The sequence below is a fragment of the Rhinolophus ferrumequinum genome, chromosome 6, assembly GCF_004115265.2.
Source record: "Rhinolophus ferrumequinum isolate MPI-CBG mRhiFer1 chromosome 6, mRhiFer1_v1.p, whole genome shotgun sequence".
Classification (NCBI taxonomy): domain Eukaryota; kingdom Metazoa; phylum Chordata; class Mammalia; order Chiroptera; family Rhinolophidae; genus Rhinolophus; species Rhinolophus ferrumequinum.
Window position 1 is genome coordinate 70,384,863 of NC_046289.1, and position 26,542 is coordinate 70,411,404.

Sequence of the window (26,542 nt, forward strand, 5' to 3'; positions counted from 1 at the left end):
TACAGGACATTAGTCATTCATTTCATCAAAAGCTTGGGAATAATAGTTGGACCTTACAAACAGTTATTGACGGCATTATGTGGACATCACTGTACCCATTTTACAGATGTAGAAACTGATTTTTAGTAAGATCACAGGTCTAGTTTCTTGTAGCAGATAAAAACTTGTGATTTGAACTCAGCCTTCATGTCTTCAAGACACTTCCCAACCCTACCCCCATGCTATCTCATTACAGAGCAACTGGAAGGACATGTATTTTATTTAAATGTGAGCTACAGGACTTTCCAAACCCTTTAGAGCCTTGAAAGCCCTCATAGGAGCAGCGGTTACTTCCTATAGATGACAATGGATTTATAAAGCAGCCTATACAAAGCAATCTCACAATTCCCTAATTTTCTAGTTTCAGAATCTTCACACTATTCATATTTTAAAACTAGATATACTTTATCAGATGAGCTTTTATAACATGAATATTATATGAAATGGATTCTTTTTTATTCAAAGAGACATCCCATTACATTGCCCTAAGTGCTCGCTAAGAATATGCTTCCTATCCAGCGATTAGCAACAGTCTCTCTTTAGTTTCTAGATAATGTTGGTCTCAACTCTGTGTTCTCTACTGCATATGTTTTAAAAATAGGTTCAGATTATGAGTTCAGTTTGCCTGTGGATGATCTTAGCAAGTGTTCCAATAGCAACTTCTCCTTGGCACCCAGTTTCTTAGGAAAAAAGAGGTACAAGGCAGTGTCGTTTACCACAAGGACACACTTGCTCTTCCTGGTGGTTGTTTTCGACCAAGAAAGAAAGGCCAGACAGAAGAGATTCTTCCAGCCACTGTTTCTCAGAAAGACGTTTGGCCAATATGGCGTATTGAAGGCTAAAGAAATAAAGCTCGGAGCTCAGCCTCTGATGGCATCGAGGCACGGCTATGGATGGAGAGCATCCCCCACGAAAGCTGCTCTTCATCTCTATGGGCCAAGGCTTGGGCTGGCATAGACGCCAACGGTGAGCCCTGAAGGGTAGGAGGGAGGGCCCTGGGCTTACAATTCAGCACTGTTAGTTTTCTCCAAGTTGATATGAGCACAGAAAGGTACAGGTCCTTCTAATTGGTATTTTTAAGGATCTGGATACTTTCAAAGGTAGTTGTCCAACCTAGGGTTTCAGTTAGTTTCTCGTTTTCTCAAATTCACAGAAATCTGTGACTTTGATTGCAGTGATATTGTCCAGAACTTAAACTAATTGACAAAGAAACAATTGAAGCAGGAAGGATTGGTGTTTAATGGGAAAATAAGCAATCTTAAGAGTGAGACAATACAGCAAGATTTGCTGAGTTTTAATATCCCAGGTTCCTTTCATAACAGACTTGCATATGGTAAGGAAAAAAAAGACGCTGGAATCGGGGATGCCTAAACTCCATAAAAGGAGCTGAAAGTAATCAGTCTCCTCAAATGGAGAAATTGGAAATGTGTCAAACCCACGCACTCTTCAAGTTTGGCTTAGATTTGTTCTGTTTTAAATAAGGTTGACTGTAGGTGCTACAATGAGGAACTTGCTCCTCATTCTTCGTAATGAAACAAGGTGTACAGTTATAAAACCAGAGTCTGGGGCCACTGCGGGCTGATTTGCAAACATGCGTTGAGTGTGTTGTGTGCGGTTGCATTGCCGAGAATCCAGGTTCTGTGTTCTGGTCCAGCTTTACTTCTTCACCGCATCTCGTCATGAAGCCCCCACATCAGTCCCCACATTCCAGCCTCACCAATCTAGCATTTGCCTACACAGCAGGTCTTCAAATAACATTATTTGGTTCAACATCACTTTATCATAATGTTGATGAGAAAATAAATTGGTTCTCGGCTGGGGCCACTGCCTGTGTGGAGTTTACACGTTCTCCCCACATCTGTGTGGGTTTTCTCCGGGTACTCCAGTTTCTGTCCATATCCTAAAGCTGTGAGCATTAGGTGAACTAGCGTGCCTAAATTGTCCCGTCTGAGTGAGTGCGGGTGTGAGTGTGAGGGCGCCTTGCAAGGGAAGGGAGTCCTGACCCGGGTGGGTCCCACCTTTCTCCCTGAACTTCCGGAGGAAACTCTGGCCACCTGCAACCCCACACTGGAATAAGTGGGTTGGAAAATCATCATCTTACTTGTTTTTATTAATCTTTCATAAATGCATGTATAGCTCATCTTTATTTCAGTGTTTAATATTGGAAGTGTGTAGGGTCTTTATTTAGAAGTTTGGTGATGTTTTTGTGACCAGAAATATGCCATAGAAACTTAACTCTTATGTGTATCAGTTAGCCGATGGTAAAATTGGCTTCCTTGTATGTCATTTTATTTGAAGTTGGAATTTCCAAAAACCCATGGACCATGTTAATTGAGAGCTTACTGTATGTCATACACTCCTTTTGCATAAGCTGTTCCTTCTGTCTGGGATGCTCTTTCTCATTTATCTAGGGAAACTTTCATTCTTCAAGTCAACTTGTTCCATACTCCCGAACCAACTTGATATCCTCTACCTCTAGAAGGCATCTCCTTCATTCCAATACTTACACTGAATTTTGATTCTTTATTTGAATGTTTGTTTCCCACAGACTATGGACTTCTTAAGGGTAGAAACTAGGTCTTCTGTCTTTGATTCCAGCCCCAAGCACAGTGTCTGGCAGTGTTGAGCCTCATTACTGTTTGCGGAAGCATGCCGGGGGCAGGAGTGGGGAGTTAATACAATATGGTTTTGTCAATCACCAGAAGGGGGCATCTAAATTTATTATTATTATTATTATTATTAATTATTATTAATTATTATTATTATTATTATTATTATTGAGAGTGTAGCAATTTTTACTATTTTAAAATCCATTATTTAGTTTAAAATCTATTACTAGAATAGCAATAACCACTGAAAACATTAAATAATAAACAGTTTAATTCTAAGCTGGGAATAGAATAGATATATGTACAAAATTTATAAACAACTCACCCATCATAAGGGGTTGTGTTTTTTTAATTAACTTTTCATGGCATAAAGTCATTAAAATCCAGTTTCTAATGACTATTTCATTATACAATAAAATGTTCATAATATGGTAAGTTGAAAAATCAAGTTATTAAATACTATCCCAGTTTGGACTAAAAGTGTAAGTGTGTGTGTGTGTGTGTGTGTGTATGAAAGAGAACTGTTTATTATTGAGTAACAATTTTTTCTTGTTCATACTTTCTATATATATATGAGTATAATGAGCGTTTATAATGAATGTGTATTATTTCTATAATCAAGGAACAAGATATATTAAAAAGATTTTTTTCCTGAAACCCCATGTTAATACCTAACTTTTGCCTCTTTGTTACTCTCTTCTCAGTAGATTTGTAAACCTGTTAGGGGGTGGGGGAGTAGTTATGATAATTTAGTTATAGAAATTTCAGAATGGAATGGTGTGACATAGAAAAGAGAGGTAATTTTTTTCACTACTTTAAGTTATGTCAGGAAATGGCAAACCATCTTATGAAGGAGATACGCAACAATAGCGAAAGAGGTCACCAATACAGAGTATAAGTGACTGTGTTTCTCTGCCTATCTTAAGTAATAAAATTCTTTAAGACAAACAAGCAAACTGCTGCTGCATAGTGTAACACCTAGATGGCCTTGCTGTTCTTCACGTTGACGGCCCTGCATCCCATGCTAACGTGCCCATATCACTACCCCTGTGAGGGTTTTCAAGGCTCCAAGTGATTCAGACGAGTCCTGCTTTGTCCTTCCAGTTGGGCTGTAACAAGATGGCACAGGGTGGGTGTGGGGACAGGTCTTGAAGTCATAGAGGGCTGAATTCAAATTGCAAGTCTTTACCTGCTACATGAACCTGTGATTTTAGTAGAAGCTCAGTTCCTACATCTGTAAAATGGGTACATTGATGCCCACAGTGATGCTATCAAGAGTGGTTGATCAGGTACCATTATTATTCCTATGCTTTTGATGAAGTGAATGACTGATGTGCTGTATACCACACAGGAGGTAATAGCACGTAGCAGTTAAGGGGCATATCTAGAACCAGGCCCCCTGGCCTTGAGTCTTGGTCCTGTCACTTACTAACTCTGTAGCCTTGGGCAAGTCACTTACCTTTGTGGACTCAAGTTTCCTCATCTAGCAAATGAAAATGTTGTCAGGTTGTTGTGAGTTCTGAATGAATTTATTCCGTGTAGATTGGTTAGAAGAGTGCCTGACACATTATAAGCCACAAGAAATGCGATTATTATTGTTTTTGTTTCCATAACTTCAGAAACTAATTACTAGGCTAACAGTAGTTAAGCCTGCCAGAACATCATGGAGAGGAAACAGAAGAGAGCAAAAGCAGTCTGTCCATTATTTTCAACTCCAGGCCAGAATCTGGGCACACATTAAACAGGTCGAATTCTTGTTTGTTCTCATTTCTGACAGCTTGCGAGTTTCCTCTGAGACTCATGTCGTCTCAGACGGCCCACTCACCATCTTAGGAAATCATTTCTCATTGCTTGTCTCACACAGTTTCGGAAAGCGCAGTTGCATTTCAAAGGTAGTAGCCTGTCCAGACCTCCTGTGTGCCCTCATACTTCTCACCTCCCACTGGTGGCCTGTGAGCGTTTCTTCCACAGGTCCACATTCCTTCCTGTTGTTCTTTGCTCACTAGGCCGCATTCCCAGAGCCGTGGCCTCCGTCAACCAGCACCTCCTGAAATCAGACGACGTGGTGAGCTGTTGCCTCGACCTCGGAGTGCCCAGCATCTCTTTCCGCATCAACGGGCAGCCTGTGCAGGGGATGTTTGAGAACTTTGGCACAGATGGGCTCTTCTTCCCTGTGGTGAGCTTTTCAGCAGGTGTCAAGTAAGTTATGGCTGTGATCTCATGGAGAGTAGCCGTGACCCCACCCCCCACCACTCCTGTGAGCTGGGGACTGTGATTATCCCCTCAGGGCTTCAGCACCCTCAGCCCAACTCCACCAAGAAAGTGATGGTGAAAAGCGGAGAGCAGGGCAGGGTCATTCACTCCGTACAGACTTGTTGAACACATACCTCCTGCCAGTGGTTACATAATATCTTCAGATAATAAGATAAGTCCTGTGTAGAAAATGACGTTGATAATTACAAAAAGTATTACATGCTCATTATAAAAAATTTGAAAGATACAGTTATAAATAAGACAATAAATATCACCCATGATCCCAACATTTAGTTATAATCTCTATTGGTATTTTGGTGTCTTTTCTTCAAGTCTTTTATTCTACAAATATTGTCTTTTTTAATTGATATCACACTAAATAGGAAGTTTTATGTCTCGATTATTTTTCATTCAGGAATATGTAGTAAGCCTTTTCCTGAGTCATTAAGTATCCTCCTCCAAATGATTCAAATGGCCATAGCGTATCCTTTTATTTGGCCCTCCCGTAATATAGCCATTACTTTGTTGTTAGACTGTCATGCTGATTCCATTTTGTTATAAATTACTATGAACATCCTTCAGCATAACTTTTTGTCTGCATTTCTGTTTAGTTCCTCATAAAAGTAGGTCGAAAGGTATGAACTTTTTAAAGTTTAAGTTTAAAATTACATGGCTGAATAGATTTTCAGTAAGATTGTATGAACGGTTCAGAACTCATTATCAATAACTCTGAAATCTCAAAAGCTCTGAGAAACATAAATTTGTGCGTAATTCATTTCATCACAAAATCTGACCTGAACTCATTTTGTGTGAAAACTGCCATGAACAGAAATGAGGCTATTTTTCGTCTTTTACTTATTCCACTTCTTGTGAATATTTCCATGTTTAACTGTAGAAATATTAATGTGTTTGATTATGGAATACAACCCCTGACTGGAGCGTCTATTTAATATATATTATATGTACCTTCTTTCTTTTTTAAAATCTAAAGAATTCTGATGTCTGAAACATAACTCCAAAAATTTCAGATAAAGGGTTTGGGCTTCCACTCTCATTGTGAATGGGAATACACAATTGATTGGGAACTCATGAACTTTTACTATTATTAGTTATTTTTCATCTGTGCTAATTTGAGGAAATTGCATCTTAAAGTTTTAGTTTTCTATTTGACTACAGATGTGGTTAAGCATTTTTTTAGGCTTGCTGTTTTTACAGATTATTTTAACCCAATATTTTTTGTAAATTTTGTGTTTTCTTCCTTTCTGGTATTAATTTTTTGGGTCAATCTGTTTTAATATATTAAGGTTTGAACTATTATTGGTTTTAAATATTTTTCCCTGTTTGTGATTTACCTTTTTGTACTTCGGTTTTTTTCTATTTTTTTTTCCCTTTTATCAAAGTAATGCAAGTCAAAGAAAATAGCAAGAACTTATAATCGTACCACCCAGAGATAATCATATTGCCTTTTTATTTATACATCTCAATATTTTTACCTTAAATTGGGCTTCTACTCTGCATGCTGTTTTTCTTGCGTTCACTGCTCTGCCTCCTTTCCTTATATCAGTTGGAGGCTGTATTAACTATATTAACTATTTTAATCTGACAATACATTTTAATATCTACAAGGCAAGACCTTATTATAACTTGCCTTTTCCAAAACTTTCTTAGCCATTCTTAATCTCTGCCCATTAAAGAGATCACAGTCAATTGAGTGGGAAACGACATTCAACACAGTTAGGATCTCTCTGGTTTCCATGGTTTCCATGGTTTCTGGTTTCCAAGACAGAGCCTTGAAAAGAGGAGAGTTGTGGAGAGCAGGACTTAGAGCTGGGACCATAAAGAAATGACCTCGGAGCTCCAAACATCCAAGTGATGGGATTTCCAGAGTGACACCACTGCGATAGACCTCAGCACCTCAGGAGATTGATAAACTAAGACATGTTCCCATGTTTTCTAATAGAGCATAAAAATTCTGTTTAAATAAACTATTTAGGAACAAAAAATCATCCTTTGTAAATGATATTCAACCTTTAGAATTTGACACAGATATGCAAACATACACAGCACACAGTAATTCATGTTTGCAAACGTGCATAATGACACAGCATACACATACATATACACAAATCCACACATGCATACTTATAAGTATTCTCATGTAGGTGGATATAGCATATTGAAATTAAACATCATTGTTGGAGATTCTTGTAAGAAATGGAGAACCACCATTGTAAAACTTTGGTAGGGTTGCAACTCTACTCATCACAAACTCAAGCCAGAGAATTTTACATCAGCCCCCATGGACTATATACTAAAGAGTTGACAGTTCTTTACCTGTGTTTCTCTGTTCAGAGGATATTTCCGTGAGAATTTTATCCCAATTCTCCCTTTTTATGTGTGGTGTAACATATTCCTCGTTGATATCCACAAGGAGTATGTAGAAAACAAGGAGAATTATAGAAAGACAGAGGCGTTATAAGCACAGAGAAAACTGATTGAAATAAAGACCGTCTCTCTGGCAATCAGGGTGGGAAACCAAAGTAAGCCCAGTTATACATCTTCCCCACTCCATTCCCTGGAAATAAAGACAATGAATAAAAATCGAAACACAATGTAACAGCATTTGGGTCATCCACCTGATGACTCAAGGCCTTTCTTCTGGGGAAACTGCTCACTCTGAGCAGCCAGTTCCCAGGACCACATTTGCCTGGATGGTTAATGGCCTTTGCCACCCAGCATCAGTGCCCTTCCCTTCTTTATTTTGACCACATCCTGCTCACTGGATTTTACTCCTCATCTGAGAAAAATACTTAGCTAGAAGTCAAATCTCTGAAGAGAGGTCTTTTCCAGTCTGCTGCCTAATGGGCTTTTCTGAGTATTATGTGTTTAGAGAATAGTACATCCAGTCTTGCAAGTTGCATAATGATTTTTAATCATTATTAACTCATCCATCCAATCTTCCTCAGAGCTGTGAGATAGGACTTTTGAGTGTGTGGGATTTTTTGTTTTGTTTTTGTTGTCTTGATGGTTTTGGGTGGGGATTTTTCTCAAATCTTTTCTTGGAAAGAACTGCAGGTAGCAAATGAAGAAATAGGTGACTGAAATGCATCCACATGTGGAGGATGTTTCTAGCATCTTGTCTCTAGGTCAGCAGATCATGCAGCCTTCTCAGTGCATGGGAGAAAGAGAAGCAAAGTTCCAAGATAATAAAAATGAGATGTCTAACCCATTTCTAAGGCACAACTGCTGAGAGAATTTAAGAAACTGAACTGTCCACATGTGTTAACTCGAAAAGTTAACACCGTAGATGTGAGAGATTCTTGCTTAGCGCAACTGAAACAGCAAACCTGAGAGCTTGGTGCCGGAAGCTTGATGTCTCTCAAGCCTCCTCTCTGTCAGGAAAATATCACGAGATATTCCTGTCTTTGGTTCTCAGAACAGGATATGATCTGAGGAGAGATGGAATCGCAGTTGGCCTGCATACTTGAGAAATAACACTTTATTAAAGTACATCCAGTCTGTCACAGGATGTCATTGGTCAGTCAGTGCTGGTCCCATGTTGGAGAGTAACCAGTTTGTTTCTTTTCCCTTAAGAGTAAATGGAATTGATAAACCAATACTTACTCTTACATCAACTGGTCAAATATGATTTGGTGCCGAAACCTAGCAGTTCCTCTGTCTACTACTTTAGTTTGGTTGTGCAAAAAACTAGACAGGGAAACCAGGAACCTAATTCCAAGTTAATTAAAGTATCTTATTGAAAATAAATGTGTGTAATAATAAAATTGAAAAGAAATTATTTCCAATATAGTAGACTATTTGCCTGGTATATAGTGTCCCTCCCAGCAAGGTACAAGGTTACGCCCATCGAGAGAAAGATTCTTCTGTCACAGGAGGATTTAGAAATGTTCTCATTTTTAACTTCTGTGTGGCCTCTAAATTAGATTTCTCTTTTACAGCCCCATTTCCTCCTACTTGCTGAGGTTGTAGTCTTGACTTTGCGACCCCACAGTTATTTTATAATTGCAAACTATGTTGTTAATAACACCTGATTAGCATGTGCCTGCCAGCAGTCATCAAAGAGCAGAAATCTTTTCCAATTAGATTTTCCCGCAGTGAAGTCAAAGGCAGCATGAGTAATTACTAACAAAATCCACAAATCAATATGTACTCTCTTCTAACTGTTATGAATATGCTTTCTCAGTTTTATTCTCACTGTGATTTATGACCGGTATGATTAGTGTAGCAGGGCTTTGATGTAACAGCCCTGTCCCTTTTGCGACAGAATTTTGGATGAGGCATATGTACCTTGGAAGCCACCCAAAAGGTTGAGTTACTCAGGTGCCAGGAAGGTCTTCGTAAAAGGTGGTCTCACCCTGCAAAAAGGCATGATGGCATGGACCACATGGAGAACATTACACAGAAGCTGCAATATTTAGTGAAACTTGGGTGCTACATTTTGGTTTGCAGAAAATTGATGAATTAGTCACTGTAGTAGAATGTATGTTATAGCGATAGTTGAACTTCCCCATAGGTTATTTTCTCATCTTAACATATCTCTTTTACCAGCCCGTTCTAATTTATAAAAACAATAATATCCAAAGATGGTTGGTGTTTGCGGTTGGTGTTTGTTTTCTGTTAGTATCCACCAAGCTTGGCTGAAATTCAGGGAACCAACAGCTTCGCCATTTCCAGCTTGCTGTGGTCGATGCTGTGGAAATTATTGCTGAGATAAATATATTTCTGTGAAGAACATGATGAGCACTGGCTGGATTGCCCTGAGCTTTCATCAAACACTGGCCAGAAAGATTACGAATATGGGAACGTACATAACTCAGATTCTTCTCCCATCTTAGCAATATGGACTAAAGATGCAATTGTGAATCGTGACTTATAAGTTAAATTCAGGTCAGCAAAAGCTTGCTAATTCTTTGTCTTCTTAACCACAGCCTGTATCTTTTTGTTCTTTGGGACACCATCCCAAGTCTCTGGTGGGGAGGTGGGTAACTCAACAGCAGATAAGAGTAATGAGACATCTAGTAACTAAGACTAAAGTGACTTCATATGTTTGCTGATAAGGTTTGAATAAAGAAACCTAGTCAGCCTTTCTGAGCATAGTAAAGCTTTGATTTTACTGTACTTTTTTAATTCGTGGGTCAGTCTTTCAAATCTGGGAATTTGCACCAGGTATTCTCATCTCTTCTGCAAACTGGCAAGCAAAAATGCATACATTTCAAAAGATGAAACTGAAAGTGCTAGAGAGGATTTTTCAGTACAATTTGCTCTGTTTTCAAAATATTAGTCAAGTAAATAGAAAATTCCTCTACACATCCCAAAACTTCACTACTCCCAGGTGACTATTACTGAAGTTGTTGCTCATTCTGAAGTGGGGGTATCTAAAGACACAGCTGCTTGCTGTAATCATTTTAAGAAGCAAAAAAAAATACCTTCTTTGAGAGCTGATGGAATGTCTGAGTTATAGGAAGAACCCCAGAAGATGATACAAGTGCTTTAGTGAAAGAGATTAAATTGAATAATGAAATTGATTTTTAAAATCCATCAATATAGAGAAAAATCTGAGGATAACAAACTAATTTTAATGAACTCAATTCTTAATTTTTTGTTTAAATTTAACCTTTTTTATGGTGCTGGGAGGGTTCAGTGGAACCCAAGGAGCAGGGAAGAATACACCTAGAGAAGAGAGAGTTATATCTATTTGGAAATTTCCCATTTATGAATGAGGCAAAAGATTTAAAAGGCTAATATTAAGTACTAGATAATGGATTTATTGAAAGGAGCAGACTAGGTAGGTGTAGCTTTGTGGTTTCTCCTTCTACTCTTTCAAATGCACGCTCTGGACTTCTGGGTAAGTTCTTGGGCAGGTTCCATAGCCATTATTACTCCTGTTAAGAATAAAAACAAGAGCTATCTTGTCAGTAATTTAAAAGTTCCATCTATTTGAATATGAAAACTCCAGATTTGTATCCAGTTGATGTTTGAGCCTTGCCCCACTTCAGCCTACAGCTTTGAGGCTGGTTTCTTGTCCCTGTCGGTGGAGCTTCGCCCCAGTTAGCCAGCTCCTGTCTCAGATGCCTCGAGAGTGGAGTCCAGGGGGAGAGACGACTGTTGGAAAGGCCCATCCTATGGAGTTGGTGAAGCTGTCTTGTGGCATCAGATCTTTGTGTAGGAGTTGTATAATTGCTGCTTCTTTGTGTAATGGTTGCCTCTTTCTCTTCTGGGGCCCTTCTGTAGTTTTTTGTTTGCTTGTTTGTTTGTTTGTTTTTGGAGAGCCTCAGACTAGGAGTCTCTGACTGCAGTTCCTTGGACACCAGCGTTACCACCTGTGCTGGTTGCTCCCTCAAGCTGACCACACACCTCCCTCTGTATTCCCCCTCCCCCTGCATAGGCCTTTCACCTCCCTCAGCCTATGGGTTTCTCATCTCTGCTCAGTTATTTGCCCTCCTGGGCATAATTCCTTTTGTGGTGGCTGGCATCTGGCTCACCTGGCCTTCCAGGAACACAGTCATTGGCCCTACTTCTGTCCCTTTTTCCCATGAGCCTCCTCCCTCCTTCCCCGCTCTTTCCCCGGGCAAATGTGTCCCTCACCAAATTTCAAGGGACACTTCTAAAGCTTCTGAATAGTTCCTTGAAGCTCGCATTCTTTGACTTCAGGTAGGAGAACCTCCCGCCTCCCTGTCTCCCTGCCAGTTCTCTCCACATGACGTCTTTACCTTCCTTATCCTCGTGAAGGTGTGCGGTGGGCTAAAGCTGACAGAACTGCTTTCACAGTTTTGGGTAGCTCCTCCATAGTTGATCCAGCACCTCACTTCAGTGTGAAAATATTGGCCTTCACTGAATTATCCACCTTTGGGGATTCTGCTCAAAACTCCAAGACAGAGGGGAGGCCAATTTTAATATTCTCAAATAAAGTGGATTTCAGATTTTTTATTTCTTTCTTTTGATATTCCCTACAAACTTATATTTTCTCCCTAGTTCTCTCCTTTGACCTGGTCAGTTTGGATTGCCCAGGAAGGACTACGAGCAGGACCTCAAATGGTGGCAGTGGTTTGTTGGAACAGTCTCTGGGCAGCTGCTCGTGGGCAGTGAGGGGAGGAGCCGTGGGCAGTGGGTGTGCGTGGCACCAGCTGCTGGGAAGCAGGGCTCCTGTCTGGCAGGGCTTTGGAAGCAACCCAGGACTGTTCCTTCTGCCCACTGAAGCACGGCATAAGGCCTTTGAAGATGATGCTTCATTCAGTAAGCAGTCAACACGGATTACTGGCTATGTTACATCATTGTTTTACAGTGTGTGTGGCCATTAGAGGAGATAAGATTAAGATTTATAACCAAACTATCATTCTCCTTTTAATAACTGGATATAAAAGCAGAAAGCATTGTTCTCCTTAAGTGCTACATGGAACTCTACCTTTCTTGATTCGTTATCTGTCCAGAGATGACAGCAGATTTTAAAACGTAAGAGAAATTTTAAAACTAAACAGAACTGGCAAGAGAGCTCATGAATAATTAAGTCTAGAAGTCCTCGTAGGCCATTTACTTGTTCTTGGAATCCATACACTAGTGAGGAACAAAGACTGCATTTGCTGTACAAGCTCCCCGTTCAGCTTCTCCCAAGAAGGATGTTCAACCAGAAGAGGAAGGGGGAAAAAAAGTCCCACGCACATTCTTTGCTCCAAAAGATCCAGTTTTATCCCATAGTTTCAACATGTCAGTAACACAATCTGTTGTATCGCAGCTGAATGGGGAAGTTCTCAGAAAATAATTTCAAGGCTTAGTCATTATTTCCTGAAGTTTCACTAAATTAGTAACATGGCAGGCTAATGATTCAATTTTGTTTTAATGTCATTGTCCATATTTTAATATACATAGATTATGCCCTATTGCAGAGCATTTTATGCAGGAACATTCACAAGAGATTATTGTGGTTCTAATTGTATGTCATTGTTGTTTAGTTCTTTAAAACGGGAAAGTGGGAAGTTTCATATAATTTCTATAATTAATTTCACAACAGCATTTTATAAAATGCTCTTTGGATAAAGAATTTGTATTGGGAGGGGGGAAAAAACCTTAATATCTCTCAGTTGAGAAGATTTTTATTTTCCATTTTCATAATTAGGCATTTCCACAATCATAATTACTCAGCCAACACTGAGACTCTCTTGCAAAGCTGCCCTACCAAAATACTATGTTTCCCCGAAAATAAAACAGGGTCTTATATTAATTTTTGCTCCAAAAGACGCATTAGGGCTTACGTTCAGGGGGTTAGGGCTTATTTTCCGGTTAGTTCTTATTTTCGGGGGAACACGGTATTTCAGTTAAAGGAAGTGAGGCCTGGTGGGAGAGCGGTGCTGTGAGAACTTTGCTAGATCGTACTCCTTCCCCCATATACCTCATCCCCCTCCACGCACATGCCCACGCTATCAGCAATTCCTAACATTCCTAATTCCAAAACAAAAGTGGGATCTGGCTGCTGTTCCTCACCTTCGCCATCATCACCTTGATCCAACCTACCCTCATCTCTCACTGTGACTAGATGCATGTCCGGTGCCTCCAAGCGCTTCCTCATTAGTTGTCAGGCCTGTCTACATAGAGCAACTTGAAAAATATGACATTTCTTCTCCTTAAAATCTCTCAGAAGCTTTCCACCCGGAAGAAAATCCCAACTCCTTGCCGTGGCTCACAGACCCTGCCTGCTCTAGGCCTGGAAGGGTCCAGCCTCATCTCCTGCCCCTTGGTTCTCCTGTTCTCATCACACCACCCTCCACCCAAACGCTTCCCTACCTCAGGGCCTTTGCATGTGTCATTCTTCTGCCCAGAATGTTCCTCCTCCAGATTTTGAACTCATTGTCTTCACCTTATCCCTCACAGGATTAACTCACCCATTTCCTCCTCAGAGAGGCCTTCCTTGTCTCCAATACAGGAGCAACCCCCTGCCCTGAGTTATTTTATATCTCCCTCTTTATTCCCTCATCAAATGCCTCCCAATCGGTAATTAGGTCTATTTGTCTACCTGGATGCCTGCTGTATGCTTTGTTCATTGCTGAATCCTTAGTGCAGAGGACATCGCAAGTCATATGGGCTCAGTAAATAGTTGTTCAAAGTTGTGTGCAGGTACTGTGTGTACAAGTGTGCACTGATTTTTTTTTCTGTGTGCAATTGTTGACCCCGCTGGGCTACATATCTTTGCATGTTTTAATTACATAAAACTTCAGTCATATTTCCTCATCAGTTTAATGGGGTTGCAGTTGATTTTGCAAAAGCGATATTTCTAGTTACAGACCTAGGAGCACATGAAGTTATCACTTGGAAATAGTTCACTTGCACTCTCTCCTCCTTGCAGGGGGAGCTTTGGGGTCTAGCCCTCATCCTAACCTAACCTATAGGTATGGGGCTCACTTTCAGCCAGAATGCTAAATTAAAATATTGAAAGACTTCAGTGTATTGGTAATGAGTGCGGGCCATTACTATGAGCCCCCAACTGTCCTTTCCTTCCTTGGGAGGTCCCTGCGGGCACTGCTGAAGTGGGCCAGGGTGGAGGCCAGCAGGGCAGTAGTACCCCTGAGAAAGACACTGACACAGTAGTGAGCAAACACTTTGCTCCCATTTGGCCCCTTAGGGTGGTGGCCACCTGCTGCTGCTTCCTCAGAGTCGCCCTCATATGGCTGCTTTGGGGAACTGCAGCCTCTGGAGAGTCTCATTTCTATTCAGGTCTCTTGGCCTGTATACCATTTGTGTGTTAATACTCTGGTGTTACTTAATCTTTTGCCTGCGTCTTAAAATAAGAAGTTCCAATTTCCCTCACATCGTTATATCATGCTTTCTTTAATTGGTGTGTGAGTAATCTCCCTCAAATAAAAAGACTTAAAGTTCTCGTGCTATAATGCCAGTGATATTTTCAGAGAATAATGTTATCATCATCACTGTTATTCTTTTTAATACTCTAGTAATCATATGTAGAGGAATGATTTACCTACTAGAGTAAGGACCATTTTTTAAAATGTAGTGGTATTAACATTCAAATTAGCTTGTTGGAACTTAGCTGACATGAGTCCACTGAGGATCTGATACTTGATCCTCTCTCCACTGCTTTGTTGCCTACTTTAGAATGTTTGCTGTGCTGAATCTAAATTGTCACTTCCCAACAAAATGATTTTGGAGTGGTGAGAACTGATCTTGAATTTTCACCTACATGGGCTAGGATATTTTTGTAACCTCTCTCTTCCTGGTCTCTCCAAATGGCACAGAATACGTTTCCTGATGGGTGGACGTCATGGAGAATTCAAGTTTCTGCCTCCCTCGGGCTATGCCCCTTGCTATGAAGCCTTACTTCCCAAAGAAAAGATGAGATTGGAGCCTGTCAAAGAATATAAACGCGATGCTGAAGGCATCAGAGATCTGTTGGGTACCACCCAGTTCCTCTCCCAAGCCTCTTTCATCCCATGCCCCATAGACACCAGTCAGGTAGGTTCAAGCTGCCAGCAGGAGGTCATCCTTCTTTCTGCGTTGTCCTTGTACCATTCTTACTATACATTCTGTAAAACTGTCATGTAATATGAACAATCGCTGTTCCTCATGTTTCCACCGTATGTGTAGCTTGAGCTCTTTAGGGATTTCTCAGCCAATGAACAAGTCAAGTACTTGCTGCATGCAAGGCATTGTACTAGGCTCTGTGAAGCATAGGCAGCAAGATCTCAATACTCTCTGGGAATTCATAACAAGTTGAAGAGGTAAGGAGCAAATGTATTATCTTTTTAAAGTCTAAATGTAATAAATGCAGACTGAAGAGTATGCACAAGTAAATGCTAGGAATGCCCTTTGGGCTATTATATTTCTAGAAGTCTGTGTTAGAGAGGATAGAATTCAATCAGGACCTTTAATAAGCTTACCTGGGGATGGACATCCAGGGTTGAAGTAACCGGAATGGGATCAATAAGGGCTGAGAAGTAAAAACAAGAACTAGGTACAGGTGATAATGACTATTCCCACCTGACTGGAGGAGAAGGAACATTTCAGAAAAGAGCTGGAAGTAAAACAGAAAGAAATGGGATAGCGAGGAGGACTTTGAAAGTGCTGATAAATGAACATTTTTTTCCCCTTTCCAGAGTCTTCATTTTGGGAGAGACACATTCACGTGGTTATGACGAGATGCATACAACAGCTTTCAGTGTTTCCTGCACACTAGTGCTACTCAAATTGTTATTCAAGATGTTAGAGAAATAAAGGAAAAGGGACCTTGTCTCGGAGGCACTTGGGTTCATAGTTGATAGGAATATAAGTCTTTTCGCCTGTAGATGGTCTCGAGCATGTATTTTGCCACAATATTCGTATTTGCGAATATTATGTTACATTCACCTGTGTGTGCATGTGCATGAATTTACTTCTTACCTCCTGCGGTTCATGCTAGTGAAGTCCCGTGGAATAGAAACTGCAGCATTTCTCTGCCTGCCTCATAGAGCCTAGTACAGTCCCTGGAAAGTAGTTGGAGCTGAGAATTTCAATAGGAAACTGGGGAGGCGTTTGTGAGCCAGAGGTCATCCTAGGACTCGGTCATCTGTTTCCTGTGTATTCTAGATAAGAAGCCGGAGGGACAAAGAATTCTTTTAGCTTTTTCATGGACACAGGCTGCTAGGGTCCAAGCAGGGAGAGAACATGAGCAGAAGTGCGATTCCTGCTTCTTCACGCTGTCCTCCCCACTGAGTTGTCATAAAAGTATTCGTGACTCAGAAGAGGCTTCCCAGGAGAAAGGGGCCTCTAAGAGAGTTCCAAAGATGAAGGGAAGTTTTGATGAGGGACGAAAGGAAGGCTTGAGCAAAGAGTGACAAGAGTTTCTAAACATGCAGAACCGAATGTTTGGAAATCAAAGAATGGCGATAAACCTACACGCCAGAAGAACGTAGTTGTCTGGACCCAAAGCTAAACTGGTGTGGATGCTGGAGCTAGGGAAGTGTTGCTGGAAAAATCAAATCATGGGGACGTTCTCGTTGGAAAAGTACACTGTATTATCTTGAATGAGACCTTGTAATATTTTAGAGTCTATAATATGCTGGGAAATTAGTGTCCAAGGAGGAGTTTTAAAAATCGCATGCTCATACAGAATCAACTCCAGGCTGCCGGGAGCACATCCACCAGTTTGTACATTAGGTATCGCTCACTGGAGCTCTGTCCTTACACACGCACAGTGCTCAGTGCTTGAACCACCCCCCTCCACACCTCCACCCGGCCCCCCCGCGCCCCTGGCTGTGCACCTGCTGGAGAGAGAGGAGCCCAGCTCTGAGCAGCCCAGCCCCCACACACCCAGGAGCCAGTTATCAAGCAAGTGTTATTCTGCCCCACTCGTCACCCACTGAGCTCACCGAAATTGTAATTCCGGTTATTTGTGCCAGCCCCTTTCCACAGTTTTTCCTTTCACTGATTCCTCTGACATGCAAATCTAATTTCAGACTGTGATCAACTAAGGAGCACTTAGTTTAACAGATTATCTTAGCTAACCAATAAAATCCAAATACGGTTTGTAATTTGTTTTACTCTTGTAGTAGTTACCTTGGGCTCCCAGTTTGTGACCTCTGTGGAGTGATATGAGCAAAGTACCAGGGAAATACAGAGAAATTCTCCCTGAACGTAACTGAGGAAGACTTCCTAGAGGTGGTGACAGCTGAACTAAATTTAGGCTAACTATTGAGGGTGTTTGTTTTTAAACAGAGCTGGACAGCCAGTAATGCAGTAAAAACAAATGTCACTTAGGAGCTATTGCAACAGGGGAAAGGGGACTCCAGTACCGAGCTGGGATCAATTCTAAATGCAACAACAAGTGGGGATTTCTAACCAAGGAGCAGATTGGGGGTGGGGTGGGGGTGCAGGTCAGTGAGGGAAAATTACCAAGGGGAGAACATCAGGGGCTGGGATGGATTCTTGCTAAACTGACCGAACAGGATTCTAGCCGGAGGCAGGCCAGAGTGATCTGCTGTCACCTGGGGGATGGTAGGGTGTGAGGAGATTTGATCAGACATGGAAGGTGATCAAATATCAAGGGTGGAGGATTCTCGCTAAACTGATTTAGCAGGATTATGGCTAAAACTGGGGTCTTGAGGGCAAGGCCAAGGACAGAGCCTCGTCAAAAAAGGGCTCAGAAGCGCCTAAGTAAAGTCTGGTCCAAGAGAGTCTTTGTCGTTTGCCACGTGGCTTGGAGGGGTGCATGTATGTGAACATATTACGTGTGTCATGGGAGCTATTAATAAGGTAAAGGTTACATATGGAAGGGCAAAGGACTGTGGGACTCTGTGACCTTTTGGAAGGATTTTTGAGAGATCTGAAGAAGAGTATTGTATGCTCGGGTAAGACATCTAGTCTGTGTCTTAGGAGTATCAAGGAACACTTTGGGACACTCAGGAGAGAGTTCCAATGTGGTTTTGTTTTTTATAGATTTATCACTCTGGCCACAGTGTGGAGGATAGATCGGTGGGGTATTGGGGAGACCGATTGTGAGGCTCTTGCAACCGTCCAGGGAGAAAATAATGAGGTTAGTGATGTAGAGGCAGAGATCCTTCAGAAAGATGCTTAGGAAAGTAACATGAAAGATTTTGTGATAGATTAGACTAGGGGCGTGGGGGGCAATGCCAAAAGGGAAGGCGCTAGGATGACTTCCAGGTTTGAAGCAATGATGGGGCCATTCAACAAAAAAAGAGAAGAAAAACAGGAAGAGAGAAAGACTTTAAAGGAAAGACAATGAATTCATCATTGCGTAACACGTTGAGTTCACTTTGGTGGGAAAATGCTGTAGGCAGTTGGAACCATGGGCCGGAACTTCAGGGGAGACCATAGCCGGAGATGTACTTACTTTGGAGTGACCAGCTATGGATGGGTGAGCTCTCCCAAGGAGAGAGCATGGAGAGAGGGAGGATAGGCCCCGGGAAGCATTCACATGTGAAGGACGTGCAACACGCATATCTGCAAAGAAGACTGAGAGAGGGCAGGCAGCGAGGAAGTCAAGAGAGGAGAGAATCTCTGGAAGCAGCTCCTCCTGGGTGATGTGTAGAGAATTCAGGGGGGCACCTGATCCATGTAGATTTTAGGATAGATTGCGGTACAATTGGCTCTTGCGGTTCTGACTTCCCACTTGTTCCTTTTCCTTTTAGGTTGTTTTGCCGTCTCACCTAGAGAAGATCCGAGACAGACTGGCTGAAAACATCCACGAGCTTTGGGGAATGAATAAAATAGAGCTTGGCTGGACTTTTGGCAAGGTATGTGTTCCAGTGGCCAGGCCGAGGTGGAGGGTTGGGTTGCCTTGTTCCCTGGAAGAGTTCTCCAAAGACTTGAATGAGGAGGGGAACCTTGTGAGCCAAAGCTCACTCCTGACTGCCACCTGTCCTGCTTCCGCTGCATGCACAGCAGGCTTGCTTGGTTGTTGTTCTAGCGCAGTCAGGAATGCCAAGAAGACCAGCTCTGCACAGACACACCCAGGAATCAATTTAGTCCCTTCTTACTTCCATATGCTGGTTTCCTTTGTTCAGGGAATATTGAGGGTGGTCGTTCCTCAGCCCCTGCTTTAAAACCCACACGGCCCCCTTCCCTTTCCGAAACAGCTGTCCTCGCTGCATGGCTGGTGAAAAGAGGCTGATGTTCTTGTTTTGAATCAGACTTTGTTTAACATGATTTTTCAGATGTATCACTAAGATTAATGGACACTCAAGGGAGGTTAAGGAATCTCTTTCACGAGAAAGCATTTTTCAGAGAGGCTGTAAATTGACTTTGTTCTGTGATTTGTGCAAGGTCACATCCGAAGGCAGAAGGATAGGGGAGTCCTGAAGCCTCCTATGACCCTGACACTCTCAAATCATGCACGGTCCAGCTTAGTTACTGAAAAGGGTTCCTGCACTCTGACACGTCTGTATTGACAGAGCTACCATGAAATACTCTCCTTAAATCTGACCACCTCTCTGTTGTATGCTCTTATAACACCACCAACCTCTCCTTTAGAGAACTAAGCACAATTGCAATTTTACCTTTATTTCTATGATTCATTTATTATTGTTCCCTGCCCCCATTAGCCTGTGTACTTCCTGAGGCCGAAGCTATTCCAGCTCACCTCTGAACTCCTAATGTCTAGCTCAGTGCCTGCCACATAGTAGATACTCAGCAAATATTTGTTGAATGAATGAACGAATGTCTGGATCTGTGCTGTCTAGTACGGCAGCCATGAGCCGCAGGTGGTTATTGAGTACTTGAAATGTGACTGGTCTGAATTGAGATGTGCACACCAGATTTTGAAGACTTACTATAAAAAATAGTATAAAATGTCTAATAAATTATGTCTTCTGTTAATCACTACAATGGTAATATTTTTGATATATTGGGTTAAGTAAAATAACACTGTTCAAATTCATTTCACCTCTTTCTTTTTGCTTTCCTAATATGGCTACTAGAAACTCTGAAATGGCCAATGTGGTTTACATGTGTGGTGGACTTTATATTTCTCATGGACAGCATTGATCCAGATTTCATAGTCCTTTATGTTCTGGAAAATACTACCATTCAGTAGCATTATGGTTCTATGAATTTGGGGCAGGCAGGAGCAGCTACCACATGTAAAATTGCTTCTCTGGGAAAGTATGTTCTGAATGCAGGCACCTGACTGTAAACAAATCCACAGAAGCACCAGCCACTGGCAACTTGGGGACTGTATGTATCATTTACTAGAGAGAAGATCATCTATTTGCCTATCAGCAAATGGCTGTCTTTGTCTTGCTTGATCTAGATTGTCTGGGCTATGTTTCAAAGTGTGTCCTTTCCTGTTTTCTGCAGCAGTGCCAGCTGTCATACTTAAATTACACTCTTTATGTTGTCACCTAGATACGGGATGACAATAAAAGACAACACCCCTGCCTTGTGGAGTTTTCAAAGCTGCCCGAAACTGAGAAGAATTATAACCTACAAATGTCAACTGAAACCTTAAAGTGAGTGTTTAATTGAGTTGAATTTGGACAAATGCGTGGATGATTTAATGCCTTGTAACTAAACTGCAAAGATATGTCTCTTGCCTGGAAAACATGATGCATTCTGATAAATTAGAGGGTGATTACTCATGCCACAAAAGGATTTGGCATAGTGAATAACTATGATTGTTATAAAGTGAATAAATATGATTGAATAACATTGATTGTTATTTATATATATATATTTCTTTAGAGGTTGTTTGCGTGTTGCCAGGGACAGGGGAAATGGAGGCAGAAAAAAAGAAGAGAAGCTTAGAATCAAAGGATTCACTGCCTCTTGTAGTTCAGGTTAAATCAAGAACCAAAGATAAAGCATTCTAAAAATCAATGGGAAAACACAGTTTGATTCACTAAAATTCAATTGAAAAACAGCTTTTAGTTTCTGTGTGACCCCACCCAAGGTTAAAAGCCTAATTTGGACTATAATTATTTTAGCCCAAGTTGGTATCTCCCATCTTGAATTCCTTTTGTGCTTGTTGCTTGTTCTCTCTGTGTTGTATTTTTGTTCTCTGGTTGTCAGTGTAGAACATGTTAACACTGTGGTTTGTTGGCATGACGATGCTCTGTCACGATGCCCTGTCTCAGGCTCACACATGTGATGTCTTCAATGACCCTGAAGTCACTTGAGGGTGCGGCTCTGATATCTCACAGTGTTAAGCACCTGTGCATACAGGGAGCACACAGTAAATACTTGCTGACCTGTGGATTTGCTGTGAGGATCCTATCTGTTCCCTGGAATCAGAGAAGCAGGATACAATCCTAATGCAAATTCGAAAATGTCCCTAAGTGGGGCTATTAATGAGCTTCTTTTTTTATATTTTTATGCTTGCTATCGTCTAAATCTGGAGCTGGCAAACTATCGCTCATGGGTGAATCTGACCAGCCACCTATTTTTGTAAATAAAGTTTTACTGTAACAGAGCCAATCTCCTTGGTTTGCATGTTGTGTTTGGCTGCTTTTAGTCTATAATGGCAGAGCTCTGTAGTTGTGAAAGGCATATGGTCCACGAAGCATAAACGTTTACATTCTGGCCCTTTACAGAAAAAGCGTGGTGGCCCCATGGTCTAAAGGAATGACTGTTATCTGCTTTTATCAGCTCAGATGCGGGGTAGGGTTCTTGCTGTCCTTTACCTTGCAGCTGACCCTTTACCTTTCCCTCTGTTACGTCGCAGGACTCTCCTGGCCTTGGGGTGCCACATTGCTCATGTTAATCTAGCTGCTGAAGAGTCTCTCAAGAAGGTCAAACTGTCCAAAAAGTAAGTGATTTCTTTAATGGTTCAAGACGTGAATGCTTCAGTTTGAATTTTTAAACTGGGAGAATGGGAGCCCATGCATGAAGGCAGGTGGCAGCCCCAGGTGCTTGCTAGCACCAGCTCAGGATGGCTCCTGTGGCCACTGAGACTGCACCGAGGCCCCCAGACAGAAGCCTGCTGACGGCAAGTGTCCACAGGCTTCCCCTCTGTCCCGACCTACAATACTTTCGTTAGTTTTGAGCCAAAAGATGCGGCCCTCTCAGATGGATGCGCTCTCTTTGGTCTGTAAAACTAGCAGTTGGCCCAGGAGCTTGACAATGGTTGGTAGTCACAGCAAAGATTCTCTCCTCTGGGATTGGGCCAGCCTTATAACTCCGTTGTGGGAATGGTTGTCTCTGCCAAGATGTGATTTGGCCCCCTAAATCTGGACCCGTATGACTCTTTCTCTCACCCGCACATTCACAGAGTCCTATGTGCCGGTACATTCAGATACGCGCTCACTGGAGCATCCCCTGACTCGCGTGCACACTCTCCCTCACAGGCGCCAGCCTTTGGGGCACACACATTCACAGTAGTGTCATAATTAGCTACGAGCCAAGGCAGTGCCAATGTTAATCGCATGCTTCTCTTCTCCTTCTTCCCCGTTAAACTCCCGAGCTTCCAAGCTCCACTCTCAGCGGCTGAGTGCAGCACAGCTGAGAGGCAGCAGCGGGAGGTACCCCTGCTGGCCAACCTGCAGGTGTCAGTGCTCCGCAGTTAATGCCTATTGACGCTGCCCAAGGACAGGCATCCCGAGAAGGTGCCTGAGGGGCAATAGCTTATGCCTACAGTAGACCCTGAATCTCACTCAGCTTAGAGCTTCCTGGACAGAGTGAGCCTTGGTCTACAAGTCATCACTGCTTTTACTTACCAGCCCTGGTCTGGGCACTTAGTGGCCCTGGAGCCATGGCCTCTGGACTCATGTTGCCACATGGCCCTGATCTTCTGCTCTCCTGAGAGTCACTCCATTGTGTGCCCTGGTCCTCTCCATGCACACCGTGCATCCTCCTGCGCTCGTGCTGAGCTTTTTCCCATCTTCACAATATCGACCAAATTAAAAACATTTGAGGCTCTGACTCCTGGACTGGACACACTCAGGTCAAGTGAAGTTCACAAATTCTCTAACGCCATGATTTTTTCTTTTAATTCCCCAAGTAAAGGTTTAACTTTCTAAGACCGAACAGTAATTCTCTGCTCATTTATAAGAAACCATTTGGCTCAATGTCCTGTCCTTGTCAATACGATTAGGACCTTTTTGTCTTTTGAAATGGAATGAAGGAGCCTCTGGTAATATTATAGCTTACTAAATGTGCCCATTATTTGTAGGGCATGTAAGTGTTTTCTTATAAATAAGGATGGATTTACACTGACCATCCACTTTCTCCGACAGTCTCCTTTGAATCTGTCACACACATTGGTGAAAAGGATGGTAGGTAGGTAAGAGGCATATCCATGAACTTCAAACAGAACTGAGCTATCCATTCTGCAACCTGTGACCAGCTGTAGCCTCATTTTCATAGTGTTCTTACCATGTGCTATTGGTATAAAATCTGCAATGGGGGAGGCATACAGATCTGTTCAAAATACTTCTTTTTTTTCCATTTACTTGTAGCTACATGATGTCCAATGGCTATAAGCCAGCCCCTTTGGATTTGTCTGATGTGAAGCTGTTACCTCCTCAGGAAATTTTAGTGGATAAACTGGCAGAAAATGCCCATAATGTTTGGGCAAAGGACAGAATAAAACAAGGATGGACCTATGGCATTCAACAGGTGAGAAACGCTGGGTCAGGCCTGCTGGAAAAGTTAGAAGATGTGATCATCCGTCACCATGCCATTTTTCTTTGGTGGGTGTTAGACTGGAAGGTGGAGGTTGTCCTTGCACTCTGTCCCTCCTGCCTCAGCACATACATTATTTATAGACTCGTGGGACTGGACAGCATTCGTAAGGGTCACAATCACGTGAACTTCAGGAACAATTCCAATTTTGCAGAAAAGGGTGGGCTTACCTTTCCACTGTTAGCCTGGTTCACTTGTGATCGTGTTGCCCTGTGTATGTGCCCACTGGCTGCTTCTGCTCTCATTTCCTCCCTGTCTTGCTGCATGCTTTGTGGAGAGATGAACTTTCATGCCACTCTCCAAGGCCAGGATAAGGCGCGAACAGATCAGCATCACAGCTTAACAGTATTTCTGAGATGTTCCCAAGTATCTACCCCAGAGACTGAAAAGCAAGGATGCTCGCCCAGGAGAGAGGCAAACCAGCCTTCCAAGAAGCCAGTGCCACCTTACTACAGGCCATCAGGCCAAGATTGCTGTGCAGCCAAGATTCTTAGGTTGAGCAGGAGGCAGCCTAAGAGCCAGAGCGCAGCGAGAAATTAGGTGGAGTTTAGAGCCAGGGTTCAGCTCCCAGCCATCTGACACACCTCTCTTCATGAAATGCTTCCCTCATCTTGATAAGTACCAGGGTTATTGTCAGGGAAGTTCAGGGGTAGCTGGGCGCACACATTTTCTTTCATACCTTAGCCTCTGAACCTACGTGTGTGGGATGCAAGAAGACCACAACGACGGAAACCATGGCAGGGAGGAGAGGGAGGGGTTCAAACAGCATGTCAGGCATATTTATGTACAATGACTTATCACTGCAATTGTCACACTTGCCTTCTTAGTCCTCCCTAAGGAGCTCAGGAGGACTCTAATGCAAACATGTGCCAACTGCAATGAAATGGACCCACTATCGCTCTGCCACCTTTTCTCATGTTTCTCTGTGATGTTTCTGTGTTAAGCTTACATTGTGGCATGATCTTCCATACGGGTTTGTTACATGAATCCCCATCTGCCTTGTCTTGGGAATGGAGGTTTCCAACCAATTTTATGCACTTCATTTTATTCATAGGCTGGCATTATTAAAATGTGGGGTTTTTTTAATACTAGCTTTGAACATTAGTACAAATTTTCCATTTATACTCATTTACTCCTGAAGAGAAGTAGTAAACAGGTATGTACATTGCTCAATATCAGGGCCCTGGGGAAAGAGCTAGTAGACTCCAATGAGGAAGCCAGGACTGTTCCCAGGAGTGTGTGAGTGGGACAAGCTGTTTGTAAATGCAAAGTGTCTTTTCTCAGAACCTCTTTTCTCTGGCTTCACGTAGGATTTGAAGAACAAAAGAAATCCCCGTCTGGTGCCATATGCATTACTGGATGAGCGTACCAAGAAGTCCAACAGGGACAGTCTTCGTGAAGCTGTTCGCACGTTTGTGGGTTATGGCTATAACATCGAGCCCTCAGACCAAGAACTAGGTAAGGAGTGGAGATTGTTCTCGCCCCAACTTACTAAACAGGTCCTCTTCTGAGGAAATGCTAACATTGGGTAGGTCTGACTTGCACCATTAAAAATTATATTAGTGCTGAACAGCACTAAACTAAATGGTGTGTTTTAAGAATCGGCGGGGGGCGGGCAGGTGAGGAGAACTGTGTTTGATAATAAAACATTGTCTCATTGACAGATGTATCTGTGACAAGCATGTCTATAACCCAATCTTGCAGGGAATAAGTTATCCTCCAGGGTAGCTGAGCTTTCCAACTTATTTGGTCACAAGACCAAGTTACCTTCATTTCTTGTATTTTCCAAACATGTGAATATCATTAGCTTACTTTTGGACCAGGTAATCTCATCCTTAAGTAAAATTCTAACACTGATTAAAATCACCAGTTTATAATTGGTGAGTATATCATTGCTATCCTATACCCCAGCTGGGTCAGTATTACAAGTGGTTAATTGGATGGATCTAGAGTACGACAAATCCTTGCTCTCCTTGGTTTATTGGCTCGGTGACCTCAAACAACCTCTGAGCCTCAGATTCAACCTCTCTGAGCCTCAATTCTTCATCTGTAAAATGAAGACAATATTACCAACCTCATAGGATTGTTGCTAGAAAAAACTGAGATACCGTGTTTCCCCGAAAATAAGACCTAACTGGACAATCAGCTCTAATGCATCTTTTGGAGCAAAAATTAATATAAGACCTGGTCTTATTGTACTATAACATAAGACCGGGTATAATATAATATAATATAATATAATATAATATAATATAATATAATATATAATATAATACTGGGTCTTATATTAATTTTTGCTCCAAAAGACACAGAGACGCATTAGAACTGATTGTCCGGCTAGGTCTTATTTTCAGGGAAACACGGTACAGTCTCTATAGGATCTACTACAAAGTAATTACTCAGTGAATGGTAGCTTGTATTGTTATTATATGATGAGAAAAATGATGATTATTATATGGTGAACAGAATGTCATATTAGATAGGGGGAGATCTATCTATCATCTTTG

The 26,542-nt window shown here is 41.9% G+C and overlaps 1 protein-coding gene across 1 annotated transcript in view; it reads left to right on the forward strand.

Moving 5' to 3' along the window:
- Nucleotides 1-26,542, forward strand: part of RYR3 (ryanodine receptor 3) — a 479,789-nt gene that overhangs the window by 265,187 nt on the left and 188,060 nt on the right. Inside the window, exons 19-25 of the mRNA XM_033107698.1 lie at nt 4,655-4,847; nt 15,161-15,377; nt 19,049-19,153; nt 20,763-20,866; nt 22,078-22,161; nt 23,810-23,969; nt 25,346-25,493. Coding sequence (XP_032963589.1) covers nt 4,655-4,847; nt 15,161-15,377; nt 19,049-19,153; nt 20,763-20,866; nt 22,078-22,161; nt 23,810-23,969; nt 25,346-25,493 — 1,011 coding nt within the window. The remainder of the gene's footprint in view (nt 1-4,654; nt 4,848-15,160; nt 15,378-19,048; nt 19,154-20,762; nt 20,867-22,077; nt 22,162-23,809; nt 23,970-25,345; nt 25,494-26,542) is intronic.